Source organism: Littorina saxatilis, linkage group LG1 (assembly GCF_037325665.1).
Source record: "Littorina saxatilis isolate snail1 linkage group LG1, US_GU_Lsax_2.0, whole genome shotgun sequence".
NCBI lineage: Eukaryota > Metazoa > Mollusca > Gastropoda > Littorinimorpha > Littorinidae > Littorina > Littorina saxatilis.
The window spans coordinates 12611411-12637566 of record NC_090245.1 but is presented as its reverse complement, the minus strand read 5'-3'; the positions used below and the strand labels follow the sequence as shown (position 1 = coordinate 12637566).

Below are 26156 nucleotides of genomic sequence, written 5' to 3'. Positions count from 1 at the left end.
CTACATGCAACACACAAAACTGAACCAAAGCTCAGCAACGGTAGCGTTTCCTAACAGAAACATTTCAGAGTAAAGCACTCAACAACAAAGATAAAGATGAAACAAAACTCACGCCAAACCAGATATATGATCAGTCTTCCAGGGAAAAAGAGACAGAAAACACAAGAGAGAGAGAGAGAGAGAGAGAGAGAGAGAGAGAGAGAGAGAGAGAGAGAGAGAGAGAGAGAGAGAGAGAGAGAGAGAGAGAGAGAGAGAGAGAGAGAGAGAGAGAGAGAGAGAGAGAGAGAGAAGGAAAGCAAGCATGACATTTGGGGGGGGGGGGGGGGAGGGGGGTTTAATAAGCATAACATATTTTCACAGCACAACCTGCCATTTTAGTGACAGGCAATGATCTCCACTATACTATAATGACTCATTGACTGGCAAGTTATACTTATTGTTTTGTATAACACTGTCTGGTGTGCTTACCCTGTTGATAGCCAGGGCTGTACGAAGAGTTGGAGCATGCGCCTGTGACCGGGTCACAGAAACACTGGCCAGAGCAAGAACAATGCCTTCTGCATCCCTCTCCGTAAAAACCATAGGCACATGCTGCAAAAAAAAACAACAGAATATAGAAACAATAAAAACCAGCTTGTTCAATATTCACCTGTGTTAAGTAAACTTAGTAGGACACACCAGGTAGGTTGAAGGCAACACGGATAAGAATCCTAATCCAAATGCAAAAATCTTTTTAGCACAAGCAAACAAACAACAGCCCCCCTACAAATACACAACCCAGCAACTTGCTGTCTTTTGCAAAATTGCCACATCTTACTCACAGACAAAACGGCAAGTCAGTACATCAGCACGCACACAAAACAACGCGCCCAGCCACAGTATCCAGCAGATACACACCTGACTGGCAGTGTGCCCCTGTTAAACCAGGGGGACAGTGACAGACTCCTGATTCAGGATCACATGTAGCGTTGTTGAGACATTGACAGGACAGGGAACAGTCGGCGCCATATTTTCCTTGTTTGCACTGCAGGGAGCAGTTCTCCCCTTCCCACCCTGGCTCACACAGACATCCTCCTGTAGGTACAAAAACGGAGGAGCAACCAAACAAAGAGTGAGAAAGATCTATACATATGTAACATGTATTTTGTCACACACACACACGCACACACACACACACACACACACACACACACACACACACACACACACACACACACACACAAACAAATGAACAAACACACGCTCATTTCCACAATCATGCATGCGCACGCACACACACAAACGACTAATAGGCCTGCACATAAAAACACACACATACAGATAGGTTGTGTTGTAATGGGAGGAGGGAGAGAGAGAGAGAGAGAGAGAGAGAGAGAGAGAGAGAGAGAGAGAGAGAGAGAGAGAGAGAGAGAGAGAGAGAGAGAGAGAGAGAGAGAGAGAGAGAGAGAGAGAGAGAGAGAGAGAGAGAGTGTCTCGGCTAGCCGTGACCGACTTAGACCGAAACTTGGCAGCAGAAGCCAAGGCAGAGGACAATGACACCATAAACATATGACGCAGTGACTGACATCATCCGTATATATATATGACACGGTGAGGACACAAGAAGCCGAATTTGGCCAGGCTTCAATGGTCATACGACTTCTACTGTTTTCCGCAATTTCTAACGACTCCTTTCAAGTTTCGGTTTAGAAAAGTACCCTATGACACATTCGAGTGACAACAAACCTACTCAGTGATTTCTGTCATGATGGTTGCAGCTGTCCCGGAGCCTTTCGTCATCATATACACACACACACACACACACACACACAAATAAACCAGTTTTATGTATTAGAAAACACTAGTTAACATCTCACCTTCCAGGCACTGACCTAGACCACTGCAGTCATCAGGGCATGCCAGCAGCTCACAAGAATCACCGCTCCACGGTGAGTGGCAGCGACAGAGTCCCAACACACATTCACCGTGGTGAGAGCAGTGAGGATACGGTGAGCACTCTGCTTCGTGGACACAGAGAATGGTGGACACTTCTCTGGCACAATTCCACGTGCTGTTGGGGCTGTGGGGAAATAGGATAGATCTTTAGATGGTTCGGTCATATTTACTGGATGTAAATTGAACACACCCATGCATACCTTGCAGACATTTACACACACAGGAATACAGTCACACAGACAGTGTTTCTATTTTATTTTAATGTACTTATTTTAATGGAAAATGCAGTATTGTTTCTTATTGTCATTTGGAGACACAGGAATACACACAGACAGAACACTGACGTTAAGGGCTCTTGGCTATGGTATCTGGAAACTTACACAGTCCTTCACTTTCTCTTGATGTTAATTTTACGCTGTTTTTTGTGTCTAAACACAAACAGAGAGACAGACACATGCACACCCAAATGTATATATAATTGGCTGTACCCTTACCATTGATCAGAGGGGTAGCTGACCAGGGTATCATTCAACACACTAGTGGCCGACCCACCTCCGTCCAGGTTGATTGCATTGACAAAGCCAATTTCTTTCAGAACCTTTGCAAATTCTCGTAAATCCATCCTGAAGAAAACAAATTAAATGTTTCCTCTGTAAATGCAATACAAAAAGAGTTACATGGTGGTATTTTCTTTCTTGTTTGTTTGTTTGTTGAAAGCCAAACTAAATTGTAAATATGCGTTTGTGTTAGGTGAGAGTGAAAAAAAGACAAACTGACAGAAAAGAGGGACAGAAGAAAGTCGATCAGATACTATTACAAAATAAATGAATAAATAAAAAAATCCAACACCAACAAATGCTGCAGTTGGTCCTGGGATTAAAATAATAAAACAAACAAATAAAGAGACAAAAATAAGCAGCATACCCTCTTTTGTTTGTTTTTCCATCCATCTGAACCATAAGTATTCGCCCCTCCGAGTCATGACCAACCGCTGTGCGTGCTGACACTACGTCAATGAATCTATCCAGGGTACCTGAAATACAAAATATGTCTTTGCTTTAGATGCAGAACCAGAACGACTGTTAGTGTAACTGAACAGCTGTTGCAAGAGTGAGTTGGAGCACAGAAGGCAAGTACAGAAAGAAAAGAATACTAGACAAAACAGGTGACGAAATAGGGCAGGAAGCAAAACAGAGAAAAAGGGACAATACTCAAAAACAAAACATATTAACATTAACCAATGAAATCAACTTCTATAGTCTAAAACGTCATGTCAGAAATTGAAATATCAATTGTGAAACAGGAAATCCACTGTATTGCATCTCTGTCGAACAAATCCACATACACTGGAACACCCCTTTCAGGACACCCCTGCCCCCCCCCTCATTACCACACCACTGTACTTACCCTCATTAACACTGTACTTACCCTCATTAACACTGTACTTACCCTCATTGCCACTGTACTTACCCTCATTACCACTGTACTTACCCTCATTACCACTGTACTTACCCTCATTACCACTGTACTTACCCTCACTACCACTGTACTTACCCTCACTACCACTGTACTTGCCCTCATTACCACTGTACTTACCCTCACTACCACTGTACTTACTCTCACTACCACTGTACTCACCCTCATTACCACTGTACTCACCCTCATTACCACTGTACTTACCCTCATTACCACTGTACTTACCCTCATTACCACTGTACTTACCCTCATTGCCGCTGTACTTACCCTCATTGCCGCTGTACTTACCCTCATTGCCGCTGTACTTACCCTCATTGCCGCTGTACTTACCCTCATTGCCACTGTAATTACCACTCATTGCCACTGTACTTACCCTCACTGCCACTGTACTTACCCTCACTGCCACTGTACTTACCCTCATTAACACTGTACTTACCCTCATTAACACTGTACTTACCCTCATTACCACTGTACTTACCCTCATTACCACTGTACTTACCCTCACTACCACTGTACTTACACTCACTACCACTGTACTTACCCTCACTACCACTGTACTTACCCTCATTACCACTGTACTTACCCTCATTACCACTGTACTTACCCTCATTTTAAGACTTTTCCCCTTTTTAAGACCTGATTTGCTCAGAGTTTTTTTGGTCTAGGCGGCTATCACTGTACCTGTTTCCTGGGTGTCAGGACACTCAATATCGCGGCTTTCATCAACATAGATTTCCCCGTCACGAATCAACCAGATTACACCTCCAACAAGCTGATGGAACTGCAATGTCACCAGTTCTATCTCGGACAGGTACCTGAAATCAGTTGAGGACGACGTCAACATGGGACATTTGGGCTTTAGTTGTTAAAAATAATCCTAATACAGATTTAAGACCCCCGAACTTAAGACTCTCTCCCTTTTAAGACCGGATTTTTTAAAAAGATTTTCTGTTCTTAACCTTTGTAAGTTTACTTCCATTTCAAGACTCGATCCTTTTTAAGACCGGATTTTGTTAAAGATTTTCTGTTCATAACCTTTGTAAATTTACCTCCATTTCAAGACTCGATCCTTTTTAAGACCTGATTTTTTTTTAAAGATTTTCTGTTCATAACCTTTGTAAGTTTACCTCCATTTCAAGACTCGATCCTTTTTGGCTCACGTAAGTGTAGCCTATGCGATGCTAACTTTTGTCTGTCTGTGCGTGCATGCGTGCGTGTGTGTGTGTGTGATAGAAACTTTAACATTTCCGAGTCTATGGATAAAGCTCGCATAAGAAGATTACGTCTCGGTCAAAAGTGTTTGACGTGTGTGATAGAAACTTTAACATTTGAAGACGTCACATTATGACGTAAGAGGGTTAGACGTCACGCGAAGGAATTACTGAAAGTCTCGGTCATTGTTATTGTGAGCGGGCCGAGACTAGTTGGCAGATCTAGTGTCTCGCTTTCTTGCACAGTTTCACCTATGCTTACTGTGTGTGTGTGTGTGTGTGTATGTGTGACGGAGTGATTGAGTTTGTGTTACTGTTTGTCGATTTCTTACGTGAGCCTTGAAGGCTTCGCCTCTTGTTAAGACCTGATTTTCTCAGATTTTCAGAGGTCATTAAGAAAGGGGCTCCATTGTAATCCTCAGCTGAAAGCCATATGTTGACTCCATGCAAGATATTTTCTATCAGGGTTGCAACTAAGCAGTGGTTTGTTTGTTTGTTTGTTTAACGCCCAGCCGACCACGAAGGGCCATATCAGGGCGGTGCTGTTTTGACATATAACGTGCGCCACTTCTTCTTCTTCTTCTGCGTTCGATGTTGTAACGTGCGCCACACACAAGACAGAAGTCGCAGCACAGGCTTCATGTCTCACCCAGTCACATTCTTCTGACACCGGACCAACCAGTCCTAGCACTAACCCCATAATGCCAGACGCCAGGCGGAGCAGCCACTAGATTGCCAATTTTAAAGTCTTAGGTATGACCCGGCCGGGGTTCGAACCCACGACCTCCCGATCACAGGGCGGACGCCTTACCACTAGGCCACCGTGCCGGTAACTAAGCAGTGGTAAGCTGCAATGTTTTTGATGCTCACGTGCTGAGACCGTCTTTCTGTTAAAAGCTAAAAACAATGAATTCAAGCAGTGGAGCTAGCTACTGACACCACTATCTCCATCCAAACGGTTCATGAGTTAAGCTGTACAAACACAGGCATGATATTGTTGTCCCCTGCACCCATATCTTTAGGTTTACCACAGAAATTATATGTATGTGTGATATACTGTATTAAGTCAACACTGGCTCTCTGCAGGAACAGAAAAGAAAGAAACATTATTGTCAAAATACTGATATCAGGGGCAAAAGACCTCTACAAATCTGACTTTACCTTTCTTTCCATTGTGTCTCAATAATTTAAAGTGAAACAAGCCTCATGGTTTTAATCTGTCTCTTTCAGAAATGGAATTCTAGAAATGTTTATTTTCAATCTCATGCAAAAGTCTCTGGAGTCTGATTAAATTTTGTGTGAGCTGTGCATATGAAACAAAAGAGGAAATGCATTAACAGATGTTGACGTGTACCCTGTGAAAAGCTGTCCATCTTTGGTGATACCAAAATGAGCGTTCTGTATGCCACCAGAATCTTGAACCAAGAGGCCATCACCGACGATGTTACCTAAAAAAAATAAAAAAATTATAAAGTAATAAGGATAGACTTACATATCAAGTTCACTTCACACAAACAGACTGTTTAAAACAGGAACAAAAATGCAAGGCAAAAAACACTTGCAGACATAAAAAAAAACCAGTGTCTAAAGACAAAACTCTCCTTTGTTTACAATAGTCAAAACTGCCCTGGTGACCACTTGCCTTTTTGATTCTGACCATCTTCTCGTTACAACCACCCCAAAGGATTCATTATGTTGTTTTATTTTCTGGGGGCGGGGATGTAGCTCAGTCGGTAGCGCGCTGGATTTGTATCCAGTTGGCCGCTGTCAGCGTGAGTTCGTCCCCACAATCGGCGAGAGATTTATTTCTCAGAGTCAACTTTGTGTGCAGACTCTCCTCGGTGTCCCAACACCCCCGTGTGTACACGCAAGTACAAGACCAAGTGCGCACGAAAAAGATCCTGTAATCCATGTCAGAGTTCGGTGGGTTATAGAAACACGAAAATACCCAGCATGCTTCCTCCGAAAACGGCGTATGGCTGCCTAAATGGCGGGGGAAAAAACAGTCATACACGTAAAAATTCCACTCGTGCAAAAAACACGTGTGTACGTGGGAGTTTCAGCCCACGAACGCAGAAGAAGAAGAAGTTTTATTTTCTATAGGATTCACCTTTTCACAGCAACTACCTGTCTATAACGACCACTTTTGGTTGGTCCCTTTAGAGGTCGTTTTAGACAGATTTGACAGTACACGTACCTGTTTTATAAATCATTTTTGTCAATTGGTTTCAATAAATCATTTGGGCATTTGCCTACATTAGCATCAAAGCTGGTATAATGGTATGGCAAGGCTGAGGAAGAAAATCAAAAACAGCTCTAAAAGTGCAGAAGAAACCAGGACAAAACACGAGGAACAAGTGCATGGTTAGAGCAATTAACTGGTCAAGTAAGAGTTATGGTTACCCAACCTTTTAAGACTCTCCTGTCAATAACCTTTCACAAGTTACAATAAATTCCAAAGCTAACCACTCTTACTTTTATAAAAAAAAAAGAACAAACAAGTCGCGTAAGGCGAAAATACAACATTTAGTCAAGTAGCTGTCGAACTCACAGAATGAAACTAAACGCAATGCAACGCAGCAAGACCGTATACTTGTAACATCGTCAGTCCACCGCTCACGGCAAAGGCAGTGAAATTGACAAGAAGAGCGGAGTAGTAGTTGCGCTGAGAACGATAGCACGCTTTTCTGTACCTCTCTTCGTTTTAACTTTCTGAGCGTGTTTTTAATCCAAACATATCATATCTATATGTTTTTGGAATCAGGAACCGACAAGGAATAAGATGAAAGTGTTTTTAAATTGATTTCGACAATTTAATTTTGATAATAATTTTTATATATTTAATTTTCAGAGCTTGTTTTTAATCCAAATATAACATATTTATATGTTTTTGGAATCAGCAAATGTTGGAGAATAAGATGAACGTAAATTTGGATCGTTTTATAAAAGAAATATTTTTTTTACAATTTTCAGATTTTTAATGACCAAAGTCATTAATTAATTTTTAAGCCACCACGCTGAAATGCAATACCGAAGTCCGGGCTTCGTCGAACAATACTTGACCAAAATTTCAACCAAGTTGGTTGAAAAATGAGGGTGTGACAGTGCCGCCTCAACTTTCACGAAAAGCCGGATATGACGTCATCAAAGACATTTATCAAAAAAAATGAAAAAAACGTATGGGGATATCAATCCCAGGAACTCTCATGTCAAATTTCATAAAGATCGGTCCAGTAGTTTGGTCTGAATCGCTCTACACGCACGCACGCACACACACACACACATACACACCACGACCCTCGTCTCGATTCCCCCCTCGATGTTAAAACATTTAGTCATAACTTGACTAAATGTAAAAAGAAGAAAAGGTGAAATAAAACTGGGAATAATCTAGACATCCTGACCTAAACATTGCCCGGTATGCGTGTTAAAAAATCCAGCATTGGCGGCCACCACACAGTTCCTGCTTCTGCCGGACTCCTGCACTGTGGCCCTCAGCCCGGAGTCTTCCTTGCAGGCACCTGCTTGCCCGCCCGGTTCCAGCACAGAAAATGTCTGCATTGGGTTGAACACTCTCTGGTACCTGTCATTAGAAATTTATCAGAGAATAATTATCAAGAATAAGAGAAAACAAGAAGAGCAAACACTCGATCGAGTCACTTTCGCAGTTCTGAATATTATATGAGGCATCAGATGGACAGGAAGAAATTGCTATTCACAACACAATGAGTCACGTTCACATAAAATTTGAGCCCGGTCACTTTTATAGTTTCCGAGAAAAGCCCAACGTTAAGTTGTGTGTTGCCGAACAGAAAAGGCTAGTTATCTCCCTTGTTTTTCTGATAACGTTCGTAAAAGGCTACAGATGTAAATACTTTGATGTAAAGAATAATCCTACAAAGTTTCAATCACATCTGATGAACTTTGTCAAAGATATAAAATGTCTAATTTTTCCTTTGACGCTGACCTGTGACCTTGAAAAAGGTCAAAGGTCAACGAAACCATCGTTAAAGTGTAGAGGTCATTGGAGGTCACGACTAAACAAAATATGAGCCCGATCGCTTTGATAGTTTCCGAGAAAAGTCCAACGTTAAGGTGGTGTCTACGGACGGCCGGCCGGACAGACTAACACTGACCGATTACATAGAGTCACTTTTTCTCAAGTGACTCAAAAAAGGGTAAGTTGATTGAATGTTAATTACATATAGACAGAAAACATTCACTAGAACTATGAGTGTGACTGATCGCTCTTTCAAGTGGCAGAACAAGATACACACCTGACAACACCCCCCCCCCCCCCCATCTTTCTTTTCTTCTAGAGTGCTTGCTTCATTCAAAACACCACGTCGGTGTGTAAATGGCATAGACACACAGAGTAAAGGGTGATATCCCTTACTTATTTTTCAGCGTTCTCGCTTTTGATGTAATTGTACAATATCAATTTAATAAGTTGCCGAAAGCAGACCTGGGAACCCCTGTCTTGCACTTGGATTATTCTCAAACAAACTTGGTGTATTTTCAGAAAAAAATTAGCGTACTCCACACAGCATTTATTTTAAACATCCATGATTCAAACATGCTTCACACGCGTCCGTCAATTAAGTTTACCAATACTGTTAAAAAAAATGCTTATTTCAATGTTTACTGACAATAACTGTAATCATGTGTCAAAAAAATAGAACGGCTTCATGATGCTCTTGTGAAGAAAAGTAGTCTAGGAATTTTTCTCGTCGTCTGCACCCAAGTTGGCCTGGGAGATCGGTAAAATCTCCACCTTTATACCACCAGACCTAGCCAGGTTTATTATAACGAACAGCCTTTCATGTTTTTTTTACGATCAAAGAAAAAGAATGAAAACTAAAGTACCTCATGGTAAGTGTTCGCTGATTGTAGTAAAATTCTCCAACAGTGGACACTTTGTGGTGGATGTCAATGACGTGGCTCAGATGGGATTGGTTGCTATGGGCCTTGTGAAGTGAGTATGTGGTGTTGCCATAGCGTTTATGCTGGCACTGTTGTGTGTCGCGGAGACGTCGGTGTACAGGACCGTGGTGTCCTGCATAGGGCTGCAGGATGTCCAGTTCTGCTTGAGAGGATCTGCAAATTATGTGTATACATTATAACTAAGAGCTGACTAAATCACTTCTTCTTCTTAAATTCTTGAGGAAATCCCTGTAAAGGTTGGTTGATGCGCCTAATTTCCCCAGAGTGAAAGTGGTAGAGTACCTATGGAAATAAAAACATGGGTGGGTTGGTAGGCAAGCTTGCTTTACGCGATTTGCCCTGGCGCTCAATTTCAGGCCCTGGGCTGAGGGGCTGTCCTACCACCCAGTGCTACCTAGCGCAGCAACCATGGCCCCGATGAAAACAAAACAAACAGGACGAACAATATGGAGCAAGAGCGATAGAATCTACCTATATCACTACTGAGGGATAGAGAGGGGGGATGAGTCTTTGAGGGAGGGGATGGGGCTGGAGAGGGGAGAATCTAGTGCGGAGGGGAGGGGGGAACAGACAGGGAGTGGATTTAGACAGGGAGTGGATTTAGACAGGGGGTGCCTATGGGCTCGCGCCTCGGAGCCGGGCCTCAACGATGGTTCTGAAGCCAGTGAAGGCCTGGGGGGAGTCTGCACTCACAGCATGTTGGGGGATGTTATTCCAGAGGCGGATCACAGACGGAAAGAACGACATTCTGTGGGAGTCAGTGCGGAACTGGGGGACCTGTAGTCTGGTGGTGTGCCCCCTGGTGGATCTTGGGACCGGTGTCAGTGTGCCTTCCCTTGGGGCTACCTCGACCAGTCCACTCTTGATTTTGTACATCATGGTGGCCTTGGTCGCAGTGCGCCGTTGTATGAGGGGGTACAATTTGAGCCTGGAGATGAGTTCCGTTGCACTACTGGTGGGTTTGAAGTCACGCAGGATCCTCCCTGCGTCATCTCCAGGCTACTTCACTGACTAAACTCTCTGCTGCTTTATGATTCTCCAAAGGAAACACGGTTAATACATGTATAAAACACTCCCTGGGGCTTTGATACTCATACAGGCAACCGGAAAAGGGGAGGGGGGGGGATGACATGAAAATCGAACACATAATTATTAGGTGGGAAAATACCTTGAAAGCTGGACACAAATGACGAAGAGCTGTGTTACCCATATGCACCACATAATGCATTCACATCGCTTGAAGTCATCCCTAACCTCATACGTTATTCATATACTCAGAGTTCACATTTCTAAAAAGGTGTTATAATGCCAAGAGATTATTCTGCACAGGCTATTTCTCTCCTTTGATTTCCGTGTGCAAACCCTTCATGGGAAGGCACATGAATTTGCTGAAGATGTTGGCTATATATTCACGATCGCACCGACCAGACTGAAACATATGCGGTGTTCGAAACATGCACAGCACATAAATTAGCTGAAGGGGTTCAGTCGACGATTAGTGACAGCAAACGACTTCTGTAAATATCAAACACGAAGTTGCAACAGCTTGATGGGTGGCGAAGAGACATTGGTAAGTAACTCTTTCAACGCGAGTAGTCTGCCCTTCAGTTTTCTTATAAATCTTCCTACCAAAAACAAACGTAAAGCACACATTTGTGCGCATAGTCACAGCCCGACTTTTACAGCCTGACCAATTAATTGCAAAATAGTTGGGCATAAATGCTGCTGAAAAGTTCGAATATTTTCCTGAGCATTCTAGGATCGTACTTAGCACTCGTTTTTGCTTATCAAACAGTAATTTTTATTGATTATTCTTGTCGATTTTAGTCTGTATGTTTAAAAAGACAACTTAAAGAAGGGAGATAACTGGCTTACATTCTAGCAAAACAGCATGGCGACTGTCTCAGCGGTGACTTTGAGGAACGCGTTGTGTCAGCTGCAGTGCCGCTTGACAGGGGTCCCACAACATGCATTTGGATATGTTGGGTATGAGACTACTGTTCTGTACATAAAATAACACTCTCTATGCACCAGTAATTTTACGGAAGCCTTAATTTTATAGGGTGCATTTAGAGCATTGGTAAGCGCTTGAAAGAAACACCACTAGCAGTAGTACTATCCAGCACAGGACGTCAACCGGGCTTGTTTACCTCGCTATCCCCCCTTCCCTCCAAAGTAATGCTGATCGAACTTTGGACCTCGTATTGCACTCATGGAGTCTTATTTGTTATGAAAAGATGTCTTTTGACGTAGAAACCAACACTGGCTCCGGCGAGGTTTTTGTTTGTTTGTTTGCTTAACGCCCAGCCGACCACGAAGGGCCATATCAGGGCGTTTCCTGCGAGGTACCTATACCAGATCCAGAAATTTGCTTCATCGACAAATCTGTTTTTCTTTCATTCAAGGGACGTAACCACTCAGTGCGTTTTCTAATTAATCGAATTTTGGGGTACAAGACGCTATGTGCTGAAGTGGAGAACGTACAACGCAGAGCGACCAAACTCATTCCAGGTCTGAAAGACGAGCCCTACTGTGAGAGGCTGAAAGCTCTGAAACTTCCAAGCCTGGAACACCGTCGCCTGCGGGGCGACATGATAGATGCCTTCAAGTATGTGCACGGCGTGTACGAAGCGGACAGACCCCACTTGGAGCCCATCAGCAGTAGAGACACTAGAGGCCACTCTCTGAAACTCGGCAAAGACCACTGTAGACTGAACGTACGAAGCAATTACTTCTCCCAGCGAGTAGTGAACACCTGGAACAGTTTGCCTGAAGAGGCAGTAACAGCGCCATCAGTCAACAGCTTTAAGACCAGGATAGACAATTTCTGGCGCCACAGTACTTCTATGTACAACCCTACCTGCCTCGTCTAGATTGTAGAATAGCCCGCCACGCATGCTACAGTCTAGTAATAGGATCTATGTAAAGGCTACACAGCCTACCTCATAGTAAACTTCAAGTTCAAGTTCAATCTATTGAATTTCATCACATGTAACAGGAAGACTACTGCGTCACCCTTATCACACTTGCAAGAACTTGACATGCTTTTTCTCCTTCTAATTTAATCTAAATAATTGCATGTACCTAATGAAATTGGCGGCGAAGCATTCGGTCTGGAGTTTATTTTGGCTGACGCCTGGCAGACGTCCTACCTATAGCATTGTCTCAAAACGAAAGTGATAAGAGTTGTCCGTCCCTGACATAGCCCGCGGCGCGTTCCGGTTGTTTTGTTTATGTCCAAATTGGCTGAACGAGAGAAGAAGATTAGTGGTGAAGGGAAACGTTACTGTGTCTGTTGTTCAAACTACGCGGTTAAAGCAGTTGAAGGGCGGATTGTCATACGGTTCCATTTTGCAGACGCAAAACGGAACTACCTGCCGTTCCAGGGGTGCAACTCTGTCCGACTATCGCGTTAGTTACGAGACAGTGCTATAGCTGCATGTAACTCCAGCAACCATGCTGTGCTACAGTATGGTGTTGACTAACATTACCTTGCATGCTGTGGAACACAAATTGCTTCATCTTTCAGAAAATTGAATTTTTATGAAATTTCATTACAGCTAGGCCTTTGAAGATTTGTGACTAAGAGTAAGAGGTTAATTAAAGGTACATGAGGGCATATGAAAAAATATATTGAACAGCAGGTACTGTAACACAACAAGGATATGGCAGAGGCATTACATTACATCATTCTCCTCCTGCATTCCTGTTTTACTTTCAGGATCACCGTATGGTCAGTGTTTTGCCATATCGTTTCTTTTTCATCCTGTCACATGAGCAGAGTGACATGGTCTTCGAGGGTGTGAATACTGGGTATCTGAATGTTTCCAAATCCTTAGGCTGGAAACTCAGGATCTTTAACTTGGGCATAATTCTTTTTGCATGCATTAAATTTGCACATGGTAAGGGTGGTATATGATTCTGTCCACTAAAATTTGGAGTCCGCATTGAACGTTGAATCTGGGAAATATACAGAAAAATCCCCTGACATATCTGCATTGGCTTCCAACACAAGCTGAAAACAACGAAGTGGTTAAAAAGCCAGTGTGCTAACAACTGAGATACAGACTCGCCGACTGATTGACTGAATGTTTTGATATTGCTTGATGCCACTAATGTTTGCCTGTTATTGTGGCTGTTAAAGGCACAGTGCAGCTCACAGCCTTCGTTTTGCGTTTTTGTTGCAGCTGAGTGCATTTACAGTTCAAAAATCCTCCTATGGTAGTAAAACAAACCCAAAACTACCCAACGACGACACCTGTGAAGCTCGACAGTTTCTTGTTCACGCGAGTGCATAAATTAACCTAGTTATTACGTGGTGTTTGGTCGGAGTTCGATTCAACTGAGTGATTCCGGCCTCCATTTTGTTTTACACAAACTCATGATGACGTCTGACATAGTTTGCTAGTGACGTGTCTTTTCAGTTGTGCATGATGTGCATGTGGTGATCTACCTGATCTAAATTTAGATCCAAAAATAGGCCAAGACCAGCCGGGTCCGAGTACGAAATTAATTCGTAAAAAAATCGCAGTTCTTGACTCTTTGGGTGCAAGTCAATGAAACTTGGTAGTTCTTCTAACAGATAGCTGCCTGAGGTATGACTAAAAGCCCCAGGGGCTCCGTGCACCTGGATTTGACAAGTTCAGTACCTTTAAATATTAGACAATTAACTTTATCCATTTTTTGTTTTATTTAATGGAGGATGCACTTTTAAGCCAAGGTCTTCAAAGCAGAAATTCGATTTGCTGCAAGTTAGTTAGTTAGTTAGCTGTTGCTTTTCGGGTCCAGTGGACCATAATAGGCCAAATCAGGACCCCGATTTGCTGCAAGCAGCATGCAGACATACATACACATATTGTATGATGTGTCCAGGTTTACCTAACCATTTGTGTGTACTGTACTTTTACTGTATTTCTCTCATTCTGTGTTTGCAGACTGGTATCAAACTACTGCCAAGTACGCACAAAGAAGCAAACTAAGGCACAGTACAAGCTGGAACCAGACTGGTTTGTCAATCGCAAAAACCGCAGACAGGGCAAGGCGCTGACAGGTGACAATGAAGACTTCGTGCAGGAAGTTATTGGAGACACGTACAGAAACCAAGACAGCATGCTGAAGGAGGACCCTTGGCCCCGCCAGGAATATCATAGAAAGTATGTTCTTTGCTCCTGCTGTGATTGTTCTTCGTTTTGAGGGCAGTTGCTTTTGTGTGTGTGTGTGTGGGGGGGGGGGGGTCTGTGAACTACTCTGAAGGAGAAGTTTTATACACAAAAAGAGGTGAAATCTGATGTATTTTCAGCTCTGTGCGTGTGCATGCATGTCTGTGCACATCTTTAAAAAAAAAATATGTTTGTTACTTTGGGATTAGTTTACATGATTTGCACCCAAGTAAAAAAAAAAAAACCCAGGGTTTTTGGCTATCAATTTGTTACCTTTCTTTAAAAAAAAATGATGGTTCATGTTTTCAGCACTCGTCGTACTGGTGTGGTTGCAATCAAGTTAGGAGTGGTGCCACAGTGGACAAAAGAGGGGCACAAATTCTTCACCACTCTACTGCAGGTAATTTATGAAGCATCAAGTTAAGGGAAGACACCACAGTGAAAAAAGTGATTTTTTTGTTCCCTGGTCATTTCCATTTTCTTTCTGATTCTGGATTTTGAACCTCTTCTGGTTACTCTGATGTACTGATTTTAGATCAGAATTAATCATAAACGGTCAAAACGGCTAAATAAACAATGTATGTTTATGCAATTGTGTATTGAACAAACACAAAACAGCAAAAAAATGCGTATGTTTGAGAGGTGACTGCGAGTCAAACACATCGTCAACGGTGGTCACGTTAGCATGACTGGAATGAGTTGTCTTTTCTTTGCTACGATCAGTTCATACCGCGGACAACGGGAATTTCCGTTTACGGGTTTCGCGCCGTTAGTAACAGCAACTAGAAGACATTCCAATGAGCCGAAGAGAACCAATGAAGATTCCGGGAAATTCCGTATGAGCAATTTTCGCTGCTGACCAATCGAATCGCGGATATTAAACTTCGTTTATGCTCGGTCTCGTTCGGTTCGATTCGGCCTTCCCAGAATGCAATATTCTTCATTTCCGCCAGATCTTGCCAAAGGCGATGTGAAATATCTACAGCTGCGATTTTCCTGGGATATCTTTGTGGAAACTTCAGTTAAATACACGTTTTGCCCCGATTTCAGTGCTTGACACGCAAAGGAGATGATTATCGAGTAAAATCAGATCAGTTGTAGAGGCTGGCGTGACGGAAGTTTAAAAAGAAAGTGCGAGTCGATAGTGTCGTCTGCTATTGCTACGAACGAATCGGAAGATCAAGTTTGTGCATTCTTCTTCGTCCAGAATGAAAATTGGCTGGAAACTATGCTGCTGCCCTTGCAACAGCTGGGACGGAGCAAGAAATCACCACCGGTGGTGTACGTTTGAAGCACGTTGCCATGAGTGTTTTGAGCCACGACTTATTTTAGAGTTGCTGAGCGGAATGCGTACGGCAATAAGGACAACACGGAGTTCGCCATTTATAGCGACGAGAAGGCAGACCCTATATCTTTTCTCTGGAAAAAGCAAATTAACTGCTTAGAAAAAGAACAATCAATACAAAAATGACTTTGTTCAGCCATGGTGCAATACCATGCATCTCCTGGGAAATCTGGTGCAGTTGAATACTAGCCCAAGCAGAGCAGGGAAGATTCCAAGCAGCTGATAAGCAAGATGGTAGCAGGTAGGTAATTTTTTCTTCTTTTGACAAACATGTAGAAGTTTATATATTTGTTTGGTTATGTGTGTGTGTGTGTGTACGTACGTGTGTGACTGTTATATGCTGAAGAACAGAATCTAAGTAACAACACCCTGATGCAAAGAAACTGAATAGGATGCAAAGTCTGTTATGTGCTGCTACTGTGAAGCTTGGTTGTCACAAGGTTTGTCAGGGTTGGAGCAAAACATCTGTTCTTTCCTCATTTATTTTCTCGAGCATGTTATATATAGGCCTAGCTTCCTCCTGTGATCACAGTTTTCTTGTGGCTCAAACAAACATGCATTCACATGGCTCAGTGAGTGAACATTGCTTGTGGTCATACTTCCCATGCAGACCATATGGTTTCTGCATGCAATGTATGTGCAATAGCTGTAAACCAGACCCATGATTTGTCAACATCTTTTTGTTCACTGCTTGACTATCAGCACTGACATGTGCATGCGCCCAAATATCGTGTTACATGTATCAAATATCTTTTTTCAAATGTGTGTGTGTGTGTGGGGGGGGGGGGGGGGGGGGGGGGGGGGTCATTGTTGGGAAAATGTGAATAGCAGTATTTGAGTTTGTCATAGACATATTAATTTTGAATGTATGTTGTCTCTACAGATGCAGAGGTGGAAGCTGGAGAGGAGCTTCCAAAGTACCCATGGCATTGCAAGGCAATTCACAGAAGTCAACCCAAATACTGTAGTATAGAAAGTAAAGGACACTGCCATATGACTCCCTGATTATTCAAAGCAAGTCCAAAAGAGGTCCAAGATAAGAGGCTTCACTGCTAACAAGTTGGGAATTATGGATGGGCATACTTTACGCAGCGTGCACGTAACGGATAAGAGTTGATCATTGTGACCTTGGAACAGGTTCCTTGGTGCTTGCAGAACACTGGCTGTTTTTTTTTTAAATTTTGTTGAATTTTGTTTCCGTTTTTCTTGTGGAACTAAGCAATACCTGTTGTTTTGTTAGTGTTGTTTTGTTACATGTTTCATAAACGTTTGTGTAAAAAAAATACATTTTCTTCACGTTTTGTGTATTTTCTCAAAACTACTTTTTTGTCACTTCAAAAGCCTAAGGCTTTTTTTCTAATAAACTTGCGTTGTTGAAACTTTGCATACATCTCGAGTGCGTTATTTCGCAGATTTTGTTAGAGCGTTTTGTTGAATTTTTATTTTCGTGAGAAGTTATACCATTTTTGGGGGCGGTTTTTCATAAAATTCAAGGTCACTCATTTTTATCACTGATATCTTTTGAATGACTGTAGATTTCAAAAAAAGCCTCTAACAAAAGTTGGGTATTGTGCTAATGTATAAATAACAAGCACCAAAACAAAATTCCTTTCGGTTTTGTAAAAGCCTTAGGGTTTTAAAAAGTGGCAGTTTGGTGGCCATCTTGGATTGCTACCAAGGCAACCGGTGATCCAATAAAAAGAATTTTTTCATTTTCTCAGGAGATGGACTGAGTTCTTTAATTGTGCAACAATTTTTGACCCAACACTTATGAAACAAAAAAAATCACTTTTAACACCAGTGCCTGCCCTTAACACATATCTCCGAAGTCTGTGTCTCGAGACAGTTTAATTTATGTGCAGTTATATTATTAATTTTGCATTAGATTTTAAAAGTGAGCATGAGTGCATTTGCCCTTTCTGCTTCAACTTTTTTTCTGACTTTATTATTGCTATTGACTTTATTCTCAATAATTATTGCAGTGAAAGGTAAGTATTGGCTAACAATGAGATGAAAACAGCTGCCAAATGGAAAACTATATTTGCCACCCCCCAACCCCCAATGATGTAATTAGTAGAGCATAGTTGATTACATTGCTGCCCTACATGCCAACCGGCATAACAAGCAGTAAGTAAGTTGATTAGATGAAGCACATTCACACTGTTGACACTGAGAGTAAATTGTATACTGTTTAAAAACGAATGCAATTCAAAATGATTTTGTAATTTCCTTTCAGTTTTGTATTTTTAATACAGAGGAGCTTATGCTTTAAAGGTGGTCGTCTACATTTTTGCTTTTTTTCAATAATCTTATGGTTAGATTTCGCTAAAAAGTTATGTCAGATGATGAATGAACCATGGGGGGAAAAGTTATTGAAAAAAAATATATGTAAAAAAAGATTTTATTTTTGGGTAGCGTGACTCACGCTTCCAATATTTTGTTTTCTGTTTGCTGAGAACATGTGCTTTGCCTAAAAATACTGACCAATCAAATTCATGTCACTATGCTTATAGCCACGTCCAAACAAGTGCAGCAACAGTTTGACACTGGAGCGCTGTCCACGCTTTTTTTTAAACGCACGAAATGCACGGGATTTGAGAGGAGTTTTGCGCTTGGCATTTTCCAAATAAGGATATCCTACTATGAGTACTACGCTGGAATACTACAAGGAATTTTCAAACGGCTACACTGGCTTCGTCTTTCCTGATCGAAAGGGGGTGTATTGTTGATAATTGTAGATAATAGACTCTGCATTTTAATGGTGAAATGGTGATTTCGGTATAAAAATGTAGACAAGGACCTTTAAAGACACCTTGTTTTAAGCAGAAATCCAAAAACATAAACTGCTGAAGTTCAAAAATCATGAATGAAAAACCAAAAGTTAATTATTGGAAACGTTTAAGTTCAAACGGTCTTTTATGTGGACAGACAGGCAAACACTTATAACACAGAATAAACTTTTCTGACAAATTATCCAAGATGGCATGATGTATTACACACACAAAAGAACAATAAAAACAAGAGGGCTGCAGTCTGGAAAGATGACAATTTGGATTTATGTCCAAGTTAGAAAGCTCAGCACCCACAGTTGTTTTTGGCACTTGTTACAGGTGATAGACAACCATGTGATTCGCTACACACCTCCAGAGGAGTTTGAAAAGACGTCAGGCTGGAAGCCGTGGTGGGGGCAGCGCTTCGGAAGTGTGGTTGTTGGTGCCATGAGTTCTGATCCCAGAAATGTACGTCAGTCTCCTTTTCGTCGTTTCATGTGTTGTGTGTTTAGCCTAGTCTCAGTTTCATGTGTTGTGTGTTTAGCCTAGTCTCAGTTTCATGTGTTGTGTGTTTAGCCTAGTCTCAGTTTCATGTGTTGTGTGTTTAGCCTAGTCTCAGTTTCATGTGTTGTGTGTTTAGCCTAGTCTCAGTTTCATGTGTTGTGTGTTTAGCCTAGTCTCAGTTTCATGTGTTGTGTGTTTAGCCTAGTCTCAGTTTCATGTGTTGTGTGTTTAGCCTAGTCTCAGTTTCATGTGTTGTGTGTTTAGCCTAGATTTTCATGTCAAGGGTTCCTCTTCTCCTTGTCGATCAAACAGAGATGGTCAAATCTAAACATTTTAACTTGTCAGCCAGGCGACAAACTTCAAGAAAGTCACTAGCCTGCCAGAAATTTCGCTGGCCCGGTACATACCACAGTTGCTGCATCTGCAGTGTTTATATGGCTTTGAAACTCGATTTTACAACCCAAAGTGTTGCATTGGAGCAGAATTTTCACTGGCCAGCCGGGCGAGTTGCCAGGTGGTTTCTACTAGCCCGGCTGATTTTTTACTTGCCCCTGGCGATCGGGGGGACGATTTTGCCATCCCTGATCACACATCTGATCCCTGATCACACATCTGTATATTGTCAACCCGAGACACCAAATGATTTGTCAAATGTATGGGTTCAAAAGAAGATCCATGTGGAAAGAACTGAAAAGTACTAAGGTCGTTTCACCGAGCCAAATAATGTCTGATATTGTTTCAAGCATGTTCTAGCTTTGCCTTTGGTGTCCCTTTTAATTTTTTTAACTTGAGCTAGGATTTGTGTTTTATTCAGTGAAGGATGTTAGGTCAGAAAATTTAAGAGAAAACACTCCTGTACATGCAGGATGTGTGACATCATTTATACTGTTTGTTGGAAGTTTATTAAAGATTCTACCACAGTGACAAAATACTTGCACTTACTTGTACTTGTACTTCTGCAAAGCTTGAGGTTTAAAAAAAAAACAAATTTTACAGGTGAGGTAACACCTTTTCATGGAAGCTCCTAGTGCTCATCTTTTTTTGTTTAAGAAAATGCTGTAGCTGTAACAGATTCATACCTCCATGTTTTGAAGTCAAGTCTAACAGCTTATTTTATGCGTTTACCTTTTTCCAGTTCTCCAAAGCTTACAACAACTTGTTCACGGAGGCAGGCGTACCACCCAAGAAGAAACTGACGCGATTTCTTGTCACACCTGATGCTGCTATCCAGCCAGGTGAGTTGTCTGTTCCCATTTCACTGATGTACCCCCAGCATGTCTTGTATACCTGCAGTGTATCTTGTCACACCTGATGCTGCTATCCAGCCAGGTGAGTTAATTGTCTGTTCCCATTTTACTGATGTACCCCCAGCATGTCTTGTATTCCTGCAATGTATCTTGTCTATACCCTTTCCTTGCATGTATTCATTCTAATTTCTTTTCTGTTTCCCTCGCTTTCTTCTTTTCTCCACTCTGTCTTCTTGTCTGTCTGTCTCTCTGTCTCTGTCTGTCTGTCTGTCTCTCTCTCTCTCCCTCTCCCTCCCTCCCTCCCTCCCTGCCTCCCCTCCTCCCCTGGTTTCTTATCATTTTACATGGGGGTGGAAGGTGGGAACTTTCAGGCTCTTTACAATTGTATGATATCATGCCAAACACGTGCTGCTTTTGTCTTCTTCTTGCTGAAGGTTTAATTCCCTTTTCTTTGTGTATTGCCAAGACACTTCCTTCTTCTTCTTCATCCATGGGCTGAAACTCCCACGTACAAGCGTGTTTTTTTACCCACGTACAAGCGTGTTTTTTTACCCACGTACAAGCGTGTTTTTTTACCCACGTACAAGCGTGTTTTTTTACCCACGTACAAGCGTGTTTTTTTACCCACGTACAAGCGTGTTTTTTTACCCACGTACAAGCGTGTTTTTTTACCCACGTACAAGCGTGTTTTTTACCCACGTACAAGCGTGTTTTTTTTACCCACGTACAAGCGTGTTTTTTTACCCACGTGCAAGCGTGTTTTTTTACCCACGTACAAGCGTGTTTTTTTACCCACGTACAAGCGTGGTTTTTTTACCCACGTACAAGCGTGTTTTTTTACCCACGTACAAGCGTGTTTTTTTACCCATGTACAAGCGTGGTTTTTTTACCCAGGTACACTTACTTTTTTTTGCAGGAGTGGGTTTTTACCTGACTATTTTTTACCCCACTATTTAGTTAGCCATACGCCGATTTCAGGGGAAGATGCTGCGAGACACTCCTTGATGTTGTGCTGTGTGTGACGGGCGCTGTGGCGGGGTGGTAAGACGTCGGCCTCTTAATCGGAAGGTCGAGGGTTCGAATCCCGGCCGCGGCCACCTGGTGGGTTAAGTGTGGAGATTTTTTCGCTCTCCCAGGTCAACTTATGTGCAGACCTGCTGGTGGCTTATCCCCCTTCGTGTGTACACGCAAGCACAAGACCAAGTGCGCACGGAAAAGATCCTGTAATCCATGTCAGAGTTTGGTGGGTTATAGAAACACGAAAATACCCAGCATGCTTCCTCCGAAAGCGGCGTATGGCTGCCTAAATGGCGGGGTAAAAACGGTCATACACGTAAAATCCCACTCGTGCAAAAACACGAGTGTACGTGGGAGTTTCAGCCCACGAACGCAGAAGAAGAAGAAGAAGTACTGTGTGTGTGTTGCAGGGACACCCTTGACAGCCATGCATTTCAGAGCTGGTGACCATGTGGATGTGCAGGCCAAAACGTGAGACTTTTTTTTAAAGGGATCATACTATTGATCTTTCCGCTTTTGGGAAGTTTCTAGTGAATTTGATGAATCTGAAGAATCGTGGGATTTATCCCTCTAATTTCGTCTTTCACAATGGTTCATGTATCGATTGAACATTGGAATTCCCTTCTTTGAGCCATGTGACGTCAGAGTTCGACAAAAACTCATATTTAGGCGGTTAGCCGAGACTGTAAAAGAGTACATGTTGGTGTGCGTTCAATCGTAAAAGAATAAACGTGTAATAAATTGTGTCTAAGATAGAGAATATCTGGAAAGAGCAACAAAAAGATAATGTTGTCGATTACAGTAACAAAGTCAAACTCAACCTGGTCTCCCCTTAGCTCAACAAATGTCATCATCTTGATTTTTATATGTGGGGCAGAAAAATGTCTAAATGGTTTCGTGTTTGTTATTTCCCTTGCAGCATTGATTACGGTTTCCAAGGCGTGGTGAAAAGATGGGGCATGAAGGGAATGCCGGCGTCTCATGGCGTCACGAAGGCTCACAGGAAGATGGGCAGTACTGGAGGGGGTGGGGTAGGTTTTCATCCTTTTTCCCTGATTTTTTTAAAAGTTTTTACACAGATTCTGCTTGACCATGTTATCAATTTTGTGCTGCTTAATGTAAGGATTGGTAGACGTTTTCCGGAAATAACTCTTTTAGGATTTTTAAGTGTTGTGGAAGAGTTAGGCCCCAGCCAGAAATAATTTTTCGGATTTTTATGTGATGTGGAAGAAATTAGGCCCTATCCAGAAATAACTCTGTTAGAATTTTTCAGTGTTTTGGAAGAGTTAGGCCCCAGACAGTGAGGCAACCAATAACATGCAGTCGATCAGTAAGACCTACAGTCACAGCCAATAAATAACTCTGATGTTTAAACAAAAAGACATCACAACAGTAACCAGTTTTGGTGCATTCTGAATCAAAATGTCGACAGCTTGTCGCTGGGTTCTTGAGGATGGTAGAAAGTAAGGAATGACGGCGCCTAATGATGGATATTACGTCATTCTTTCTCCTGATGTGTATGTTATGCAATGTCTGCATGACATGATGCCCTCTTCCTTCAGAAATATATACTGTACTTCAGAGTTTACAAATTGTTGCAGCAATGATCGCTGACCCGCAGTGATTACTGACAATGTGATTTGCCTGAGGTCATGCATTTTTTGCTTGAGGTCACGTGGGTTTGGCTTGAGGGAGTTTATAAAAAAAAGCGTGCTCAGTGATCAGTGAAGGCCATTGGCAGTGAATCATGGCTGCGATGTCTACATTTTCAAAAGAAAAGGGCATCATTTTGAGCGGACACTGCATAACATAAATATCAATGTCAATTTACTGCTCTTAACTGAATTCTTGACACTAGTTTTCCACATTTTTTTGTGAATGACGTCTATATATTTACCTCCATTTAAAACCCTTTCGCTGCCAATCAAAACTTGCGTATGTGCATTCCTGACTGCCAGGGAATATTGGAGTTCGGGGTGTAATAATTCACAAAAAATTCTAGCTCCAAACTGGCAGTAGGTAGGTAAGTAAAACCTATGTTATTTTTAAAGGAAATTGAACCAAGAATCTGTTTTTAGTGTCTAATCATGGAAATAATAATTAGTTTGGCTTATAATGATATTTAAATATGAACTTTTGAAAAATCAGTCCGGCGCATCTTCCGGTGCCTGTGGATCAAACACAGGTGGCTGTTTTGCTTGCTCCAAGAAAGGATTATAATCACTGTCATCTACCTGTTTTCAACGAATCGTCCGAAACAAGATCTCCCCCTTCCCCTGTCAGTATCCATAATCATTTGCACCGCCTGTAGCATCAGTCCGGCTTTGTTTTTCCCAACTAGGGCCCGGTCGACTGTCACCGTTAGCCATTTTGACGAGTCGTGATTTCTTTCCCCTACTCTGTCGCCAAGGCCGAAAATAACCTTCAGACGCAAAACCGCGTCACCATTTATGTTTATTCATGAGAATGAGGTATCCTTCCAAGCCATTGGCTGCTATTTGTGTGTCAGCAGTGACGTAGCATTTCTGGAAAATTCCTGAACGGAGAAGACGGGTAAACCCGTCCTAAGGCGCTGTGGCTGCACAAGCGCATGACGGGTATACCCGTCAAAAGGCAGTCAAGGGGTTAACACTCCATCCACCGGCACAGATGGCCTAGTGGTAAGGTGTCCGCCCCGTGATCGGGAGGTCGTGGGTTCGAACCCCGGCCGGGTCATGCCTAAGACTTTAAAATTGGCAATCTAGTGGCTACTCCGCCTGGCGTCTGGCATTATGGGGTTAGTGCTAGGACTGGTTGGTCCGGTGTCAGAATAATGTGACTGGGTGAGACACGAAGCCTGTGCTGCAACTTCTGTCTTGTGTGTGGCGCACGTTATATGTCAAAGCAGCACCGCCCTTATATGGCCCTTCGTGGTCGGCTGGGCGTTAAGCAAACAAACAACAACACTCCATCCCTTTTAAGGCTGTAAAAGGTGAGTTCTACTGTACAGGGGAACGCCTGTTTTAACACCGCCATAAATCTGTGAAAATCAGGTTTTAAATAGGAGGGAGTCTTGAAAAGGGGTGGGGGGGGAGGGGGGAGTACATTTACAGAAGATATGAACAGACAGTCTGAGAAAACATGGGTTTAAAAGGGAGGGAGTCTTAAATTGGGTGGTCTCAAAACGGGGGTTCCACTGTAGCACGAAGAATTGGGTAAGAGTGGTAAAAGAGCGGCATTGTGACATGTGAGTGAACTGCTGATGCATTTTGCCTTACACATTTACAGGACAAGTCGGGTATCTGGAAAGGCAAGAAGATGCCGGGTCACATGGGGGACAAATGGAGGATCCTGAAAGGGCTGAAGGTATTACTTGTCTTTGTGTTTGTTTAAATTTGTTGAGTTTTTAATAGTTGTGTATTTTATCTACTTTGTTTTAATTGTTTTATGTTGGATTGATTTATTTGTGCTTTTTTTTTCAATGTTTTAATTATTTTGATTGTTTTTTGTTTGCTGTGTGTGTGTGTGTGTGTGTGTGTGTGTGTGTGTGTGTGTGGACACTAAATTTGAGCTAGATATCAGATGTATGTTAAACTGCTTTGGTTCTTCTAGGGCAAGGGAGGATTATGCATATAAATGTATGTTGTTTGGCACTTTCTTTAAATGTGATAGTAGTGGTGGTAGTCATCGTGGGATGAAGCATTTGTTTTGTACATGTGCGTGAGTGTACGCTTGTGTGTGTGTGTGTGCATGTGTGGGTGGATGCGTGCGTGCGTGTGTGTTTGCCTGCTTTCCTGTTTATCTACACGACATTCCCACCTCTGCCCAGATCTGGCGCATCAATACAAAGTACAACGTCCTGTATGTGCAAGGACCAAACATACCTGGAAACACCCACGGCGTGGTTCGAATCTACGACACAATCCTCCGTTACAAGCGCCCAGCCCCAGACAACCACCCTCCCATGCCTACATGGGCTGAAGAGGATAGCCAGCAGGGGGTGGAGTTGGAATACTTTGATGAGAACCTCCATGTCATGTCTGAAGCTTCCGTCAGTTATTCACAGTAGAAACAGGGCATTGAGTGATGATGTGGAGATTGGAGGATGTGGCTGAAGAGTGTAATGTGTGTGTGTGTGTGTGTGGTGCGTGTGTGTGAGAATGTGTGTGTGTTTGTGTGTGCATGTGAGTGTGTGTGTAAGGATGATGTGTATGTGAGAGAATGTGTGTGTACGTGCGTTCCAAACAGTTGTTTGATGGTGGAATAGATGTGTCGAAGAGAGGGAATGTGTGAGTGTGTTTGTGTGTTAGGATAATGTGTTTAGTAATTTGGTCGCTGCATTGTGTATTATGTATTTAATACAATCGATTGCTTGTGTTTGCATGCTTGTGAGCAGGATGTTTCATTTGTTTACGGTCAGTTAACTCACAAAGAGAACTGTGAGTAGGATTTAATCAAATTCTCATCGTAAATGATGATATTCATACATGGAATACACTTTTGTTATGAAAACTTTAGGTGGGTTCTTTTTTTGAGGATGAATGAAACAAATCTGTATTGTCTACCAT

The 26156-nt window shown here is 42.3% G+C and overlaps 2 protein-coding genes and 1 long non-coding RNA gene across 3 annotated transcripts; 2 read left to right on the top strand and 1 right to left on the bottom strand.

Annotated features, from left to right (window-relative positions):
• Positions 1-468: 468 nt before the first annotated feature.
• Positions 469-11139, bottom strand: LOC138961906 (N-acetylglucosamine-1-phosphodiester alpha-N-acetylglucosaminidase-like; the record flags this gene model as incomplete). Its single annotated transcript, XM_070333582.1, is given in 10 exon segments — positions 469-591; positions 898-1074; positions 1857-2059; positions 2430-2558; positions 2860-2968; positions 4093-4226; positions 5977-6070; positions 8027-8205; positions 9489-9719; positions 10735-11139. Coding segments are annotated over 10 exon segments (1432 nt in total), but the record flags the coding sequence as incomplete, so codon positions are not given.
• A 276-nt stretch (positions 11140-11415) lies between these two features.
• LOC138961887 (large ribosomal subunit protein uL3m-like) lies at positions 11416-26103 on the top strand. Its single transcript, XM_070333571.1, has 9 exons — positions 11416-11552; positions 14501-14719; positions 15035-15125; positions 19181-19309; positions 20481-20580; positions 22020-22080; positions 22529-22640; positions 24877-24954; positions 25418-26103. The coding sequence occupies exons 1-9, from the start codon at positions 11458-11460 to the stop codon at positions 25655-25657; spliced, it is 1125 nt and encodes a 374-aa protein (XP_070189672.1). The 5' UTR covers positions 11416-11457; the 3' UTR covers positions 25658-26103.
• LOC138961899 (uncharacterized) lies at positions 15149-17505 on the top strand. The gene is made up of 2 exons (XR_011454344.1): positions 15149-16311; positions 16954-17505. It is a non-coding gene; the product is annotated as an uncharacterized lncRNA (long non-coding RNA).
• Positions 26104-26156: the final 53 nt, after the last annotated feature.